This window comes from Nanorana parkeri, unplaced genomic scaffold, assembly GCF_000935625.1.
Source record: "Nanorana parkeri isolate BGI_ZX_2015 unplaced genomic scaffold, ASM93562v1 scaffold39, whole genome shotgun sequence".
NCBI lineage: Eukaryota > Metazoa > Chordata > Amphibia > Anura > Dicroglossidae > Nanorana > Nanorana parkeri.
In genome coordinates, this window is record NW_017306307.1 from 1,087,592 (window position 1) to 1,094,909 (window position 7,318).

Below are 7,318 nucleotides of genomic sequence, written 5' to 3' on the forward strand. Positions count from 1 at the left end.
GATGTCATCAAATCTAACGCAGGTCCATTTACTTGCATTAGAGGTGATGCAGAGTGACATACTACAGCCGGAGCAAAGGGGCAAGAGGTGAGAGCCGACCTCCACCGGACCAGAGATCATAATGTTTATTACAGCAGGCATATATTGTTTTGCTTCATATATAATATAGTGTTGGCTTTACCTCTAAAATTGAAAAAAAGGCAACAAAAATTTGCCCTGTGAAGTAACATGGTCAAAGGGAAACGGAGCAGCGGTTAGTAAAGTGAAATCGATGTCTAACAGGGTTATTCACTAAAGCGTGAAGGGTTCGCAGAAGGCAGGAGAAGTGAACAATCTAGGCCAAAATTGCTGATTTGGAAAAATTCTCCAATTCAGCTCACTTTCCAGTTCAGCTATGTTGTCCTAGATTGTTCACTTCTTCTGCCTTCTCCAAACTCTTCACCCTTTTGTGAATAACCCTGTAAAAACTGATTGGTCGCTTCTATTGCATTATCATATCAATGTTATTATCACATCATCGTCCCTTCCTTGCCACAACATTTCTCCCAGGAAATCCACCATCCCGTGTTTCCTGGCTCTCAGAAGGATTCCCACCACCTTGTCGGAGATCCGCACGTATCTGTCAAAGAGTTCCCCGAAGGTGACACGCATCTTGCCGTCTCTCCCTGGTTCGGCTATGGTGGAGATGATGAAGCAAAGATCTCTCATTTCCCGATGTATGTGTGCTTCCGCCCTCATGGCTCTCTCGGCTGTCTTTGTTCCTTCCTTAGGACGTCCATAGCCCTGGTCACCCTTCTGCAGCCTCTGGGACATTGCAAATTTGTGGTCAAATTCATCACTGAAGGGGTTCAGCTTTTGGGTCTCCGTGTGGTCGTCTGACCACTTCTCCCACCTCCCCTTGATGTTGTTCACTTGGCTGCACCGCTTGTAGGCTTTGTTAATCTTGTTAAGTCCTGTAACTGTCTTGTTATTTCTGAAAATATACAACAGATTGGGTCAGAGGTGACACAGTTAAGCAACATCAGCCATTGAAAATGAATCTCTTAGTAGTAAACATTGGCATAACTATAGTTGTACCTGCCAAGGTGGCTGCTATGGGGCCTGGAGTGGAAGGGGCCCCATTAGGTTGTTGAGGAAAATTAAACATGGAACATAATAAAGTACTGTATCAGGACTGTAAGGGTTGGAGTGATTGCAGTTGAAGACAACCCTAATCCCCTGAAAAGTGTAGGAGAGCTGATGTCATGTCTTGGTCTGGAGGGCTCAAATAAATCAGATATACTCACCTTATCCTCAGTCCTGTGACGGTCCGTGTTCCCCTCTCTCCCACTCCGCTCCAGATATGGAAAATGCCCCTCGGCCTCCTCACATCTAATGCAAGTCAATGGTCCTTGAGCACTGGAGTCCGGAGGAGAAAAGGTTGTGGGGACCGGTCTAGCAGCCCGGTGAGACAGAGTATCAGGTGAGTAAATCTGCTTTATTTGAGCCCTTGAACAACAGGAGCACTTAACCCTTGCAGTGTGGGTATAGCCTCTCTGCAATGGTAAGTTTTTTTTAATTCCCGGAATTCTTCTTTGAAGTGCAACTGAAACCAAAATGTTTTATTTTACTTTTAGATAGAGTGAAGAGGGATAATAACACCTGCCAGGTTTTATATTTCTGTCTATGTCCCCATTAGGCAGAGTCACCTTCTCTTTTTGTCCTGGTGACTCTTATTGCTGACATTTTGGGTTGTCACCAGAAATAGATGGGAAATCTTCCACTGGGGACACTATTTCTGGTGAGCCTGCTGACCATAAGAGATTTCCCTCACTTTGAAGAATTTCCTTTCACTTCCTGTTATGACTATTGGACAAGGAAGTGAAGGAAATCTCCCCAATGGGACAGAGATTACAAAAAAAAAGCTGATGGGGATTATAACCCTCCCTTACTCTTTCCAAAACTTAAAGGAGAACTATGGGGTCAGGGCTTTTCCCCTATAGTTCTCCTTAGGGTAACGGAAGGACACAAACTAGCGTCCTCCCGTCACCCTAAGCTCAGTATACCGCTAGCTACAGCTCGCAGTATACTGAGACGCCGCAGCCGGAGCGGATCCCGACATCGATGTCGAGATCCGCCCAGCTGCGTGAGTGACAGCTGGCTCTGCCTATCTAAAGGCAGAGCCAGCTGTACCCGCCCCTCCCCGCTCCGTTCCGCCAGTCAGCACTGGCGGATTGGAGGGGGGAATCCATCCCCTCCCCTGTCACGGCAGAGAGCTGTGACAGGATCGAGAGGTAAGCGAACGCCGGTATGTGTTCGCTCACCTCCCGATCTACTGAGCCGACCTGTGACAGTTTCATTGTCACAGGGCGGCTAGAACTATGAGGTGAGTGAAAAGCACTCGCCTCATAGTTCTCCTTTAAAAAAAGTTTTGACCAGCTCTACTTTACAGCAGAACTCTAGGTTTTTGTTTTTTATTCATTAACCCTTGCAGCGGGGCTAACCCTGCATTGCAAGGGTTAACTGCTCATTTGTGTCTAGGTAAAAAAAAGACTCACCAGAAGCTCCGAACTGGCTTCTTCTTAGACTGGTCCTTCCAACATCTCCCCCCCCTCCTCTGCAGCAGTCTGTGGTCCCGTAAATCAACATATATACACGGCGTATAAATGTGAAGACATTAAGGAAGATTCCAATGCTGCATGGAGGGGGAGACAGGCTGGAGGGAGCGCCGAAACAGCTGGCCGGCTTGGGCCTTTGGGTGAGTAAAACGCTGGCCATACACCTATAGATTATCTGCAGATTTTCTATGGTCAGATGGAAAAAGTGCAACAGATTCCTCCATCTACGCTAAACTGTGTGGATGGAGAAATATCCCACTGGGCCAAGCTTCAGTATCTTGCTATCTCGGCCCCACTGGCTCTCAAAATACCTGAACAATCTGATTGGATGCAGACATTGTTCAGGTATTTTGAGAGCCAGCGGGGCCGACTAGCAAGATACTGAAGCTTGGCCCAGTGGGAGATTCCTCCATTCACACAGTGTAGCGTAGATGGAGGAATCTGTTGCACTTTTTCCATCTGACCATAGAGAATCTGCTGATAATCTATAGGTGTATGGCCAGCTTTACTGTTATTTTAGCACCTAGACACAAACAAGCACTTAACCCTTGCAGTACGGGGGTAGCCCCACTGCAAGGGTTAATGAAAAAAATTCCTGGACTTTTACGCAAAGTTTATATTCTGTAAAATTGGAATGATAAAACAACCAGCAGCTGAAGTTATATCCAAATGTTAACTTTCTATAGAACTGAAACCCCACCCTTTTTGGTAAAAGATCTTTCCCATTGGTTATGTAACTTGAAGGCTATCCTCACTGATCAGTATGGAGCTTCGGAAGGTGGGAAGGGCTGGGCCAAGATCACCTTTTATTAATAAAGATGTGATTTATATATAACTTCAGCCGCCCATGTCTCTGGATCATTTTGGCATGCAGGATTTTTAATTAAAGGTGAACTCTGCCAGGTGAACTGGAAAGGTGAACTTTGAATTACACAACAGCTTTACTTTAAATTCTTTCATTTAAACATATTAGTTTGGAATGTTGATCATATGAAGCTTCTTTTACCTAGAATCACATTTCTTGCTATTACAGATATTGCAGCGCAGGTTCACTAAGCTTCTCATAAATCGTGTTGGTTATTGACAGAACGGATCACCTGTTGGAATATTGCCTGAGATGAGTCTGGCTCCGAAGCTTATAATGAAACTGATGTTCCCTGCATACAAATTTCTCCCAACCCTCATCTGATCAATGCCCCATGTGTATAAGCATCACAGACCTCGCAGTGGAATATTACAGCTTCATAAATGATTGAATATTTAATACTTTGGGGCTATTCAATATTTTATCCATTATCTGCTTTAAGAGAAATGAGAGATTATACATTTAATATGGGCTAACAGACCTTTGTGACGCAGGCACTTTAATATAAATATTCTTTTTTATGAATCAATTTACATGTTGGCAATAAAAGAACACGGATCGAGATTAAAGTTTGTACAAAAAATGAGAACGTTTGATAACCCCGTACTTCATATCAGTCATAAGGAGAACATGTATGCTACCATTAAAACACTTCCGTTTCCTGACTGAAAATTGTGAGAATATTTTTAAAGGTAATTGGAAAAGTCTCTAGCTATCCTTTATGATAGGCCCAACTTGATTTGTAGGTAGCTCATTAACTTATGCTTAGGCAGCTCAAAGTCGGACAGTCTTCAATAGGAGGTACTGGGAGCAACTCAGGGACAGAAAGCAAAAGAGTGCCAGACCAAAACAGTTGTTAGAGTCTATAAAAAAAGTTGAATTGTGTTGATCAAACAGCCAACATGTTTTTGGGGCAGACACAACCCCCTACGTCAGGGCTAGGAAATGAAGGAAATGACTAAGAATTGAAATCTTATTGCAGCTTTGGGTAGCTCTCCCATAATTTGTAGATTTTCCTAGTTTCCTGACAGCTCACTAAATTCACTCATTGCTGGGAGCTTGGTGGGACGCCAGCCAGAGTGTCCCGCTCACCTCCAGGCAACCAGTGACATCAGTGAGCTAGGTGGGAAGCCGGCCAGAGCGTCACAGGTTGCTAAGAGCTCCTAGCAATCTGGGGCGCTCTGGCTGGACACCTGCCTTCCCCCCCACGTGACCCAATGAGATGCCGCCTGAGGCAAACACCTCACTACAGGGACAGCGCTGGCATAACCTAACCAAAACTTTTTTTGTTATCGTAAGAAATAATTAGGACCTTTGTATTCCCGCTGGGTAATGCACCATCTCTATTTGTTCTAGAAGCCTTTGTCATTGGGACAGTGACAGGAAATCCAAAATGTTATGGTTGTCATCAAAACACGAGGCGAGGGTAAATCTTCCAATGGGGAAACATGTTCTGGTGACAATTAGTAATGAGCTTGGGGATAACCCAGTATGCCTGAGTTCATCCAAGCCGGCTCAAACTGTGACCAACACTCCCCCCTCACGGCGCAATCAGTTGCTGCAGGTGCATTCCCCAACCCACAGGGAATGCGCTTGCTGACACTGATTGAGCTAGGAGTGGGAGCGTTGGTCACAGTTTTGAGCACGCTTGAATGAACTCAGGCAAAATGTGTTTGCGCCAAGTCCAGGCTCATCATTAGTGACAAATGTTTAAAAAAGCTAGGGGAAACTCCCTAATTTTGTAGCGGTATCATCTTTCTTCCTATTATGTACCGGGGACAGGAAGTGTAGGGAAATTTTCCCAATGGGACACAGGCAGCAAAAAGTAAATTGGCGGGCTATTTATAAATTCCCTACTCTATCCATAACTGAAAAAAGCTATACATACACTACTATCATGTTTTTAGTTCTGCATGTGTCCCTATTAGGGACATCTAATATCACTATTTGTCCTGGGGCCCATTTCACTTGGAGAGGAAATGAGAGGGAATCCAACATTTCATTGGGAGTACCTTCCAATGAGAACACTTTTTTTCAGTGACAGCTGTCAAAGGTGGGATTCTCTTTCATTCTGCAGCTGTTTACACATACGGTGTCCTTGGGAAAGTAGGTACAGGGAAATCTTGCTGATGGGGACACAGACAGTGATAAAAACCTGATAAAGGTTATAACCCTTCACTATTCTAGCCAAAGCTAAAAAAAAGCTGGTTTAGCTGGTTTACACTTTACTCGCTAGCATAACATGAATATCACTCTACGGAATAACTTACAGTGAATTATATGACCGCTTAATTCTTGCAGTGTCCTCCTCCTTCTCCTCTGTGTCTTTCTTCTTCTCCTCTATGATCTCTATCTTCTCTTTTTCTGGTTTGACTTCCTCATTCTCTCCATAGCCACTATCTTCAGTTTCTAGGCTTTCACTTCGACACTTGGCAAGCTTTGGTAAAGTCTTGGAAGATGTTTCGGTTCCTTCATCATCATGTTCGATCTGTTTCCAGCTTTTGGTGAGTTGGGACACCAGATTCGAGCACTTTCTTCTGCGGGTTGGAGACGTATTGGCTTGGAGGAGTTTATCCATCATAAGTTCATCATATTTCTGCGTACTGGGATCTTTTTCATATCTTTCAGTTAAGTAACCAATATCCATTCCTTTCTCCTGGGCTTTGCTTGCAAAACTTTTTGTCACAGATTTTGTTTTGATGTGTGTTTCTTTAGATTCTTCTGAAGGTGATCCAACTTCTTTTCTTGGTTCCACAACAACTGGAGCTTTCAATTTAACCTTCAATGTTAAACAGTGGTTCTCCATAATCTCATCATCCGTTGTAGGCATCCAACCCGAGGGTTCTTGTTCTTGCTTTGTTGACTGTTCAGTTGCCCATTGTTGCCAACCTCTGGTTAAGCTGGATACTAAACTTGCAGTCTTGATCTTCCTTATGGCTCGTTGTGCAGGTTTCATTGTTTTTTCACAAGCCATGTTATAGTAACAATAATGTTCTTGTCCCACCAAGGAAGGATAAAACTCCGAACTTGTTCTGCTGAGCCACTGCTAACAGCTGAATGGAAGGTGCCGGTTTTTTAAATAGGCTGGTTGCTTTATGGTCTTGGAAACTATGCCAGGCATTTGTGACCACGATCTGCCCACTGTGACACTGTTACTTTTTACAGAGTGATGGCTAATGTTTCATCACACGAGCAGATGGAAATTACAGATGATAAACAAAGCAAACCCAGCATACGCAGTGCTCAAGGGCTGTTGGGTAATCTATAGCATTGTCCTTAAGTGTTGTGTCACAGACTTTCACAGAATAAATGTTACATCTTTTTCTATACTTATTTTTATATATGTTTATATAATTTAAAATGTAAAAAGTGTAAAACATATGCTTTTATTGGCCTACTATTGTTGTACTCATGTATCAAATATAATCTTAGATTATGTACATCCAGTTCCAAGACCAAAAATGTAATTTATTGCAGTCTACCAGTCCTTAGATGTGCTAGCCGAATTAGTTTTCTTTATTCAGGCTAAGTTCATTTTCTGCAAATACAGAATATATTACATGTCGATCCTGCCAGAATTGCATTGTCTTTATAACTTCTTGTGTACTGAAATGAAATCTCAAACAATGTTATCATTTTTCCCAGCTGTATTCTGTGAACTGCAAAACACCTCATCCCTATGTAATAGAGGTGGGGGGAAATGGAGGTGCTCTGTAGTCCATATCAGGAGAGCAGCCTAGAATGGCAAAGCTGCTCCTCAATAGATACAGTACAGTTGAGTGTTGTCATCTTAGAACAGGAATTATGTTACTGGCAGGATCATCAGGTGACAATAAAGAGAAAATAGCCTGAAAAA

The 7,318-nt window shown here is 43.2% G+C and overlaps 1 protein-coding gene across 1 annotated transcript; it reads right to left on the minus strand.

The window, feature by feature from the left end:
- Positions 1-480: 480 nt before the first annotated feature.
- ABRA (actin binding Rho activating protein) lies at positions 481-6,454 on the minus strand. Its single transcript, XM_018570816.1, has 2 exons — positions 5,733-6,454; positions 481-973 (listed from the first exon to the last, which is right to left on the minus strand). Exons 1-2 carry the CDS (start codon positions 6,434-6,436, stop codon positions 493-495), a joined length of 1,185 nt encoding a protein of 394 aa, XP_018426318.1. The 5' UTR covers positions 6,437-6,454; the 3' UTR covers positions 481-492.
- Positions 6,455-7,318: the final 864 nt, after the last annotated feature.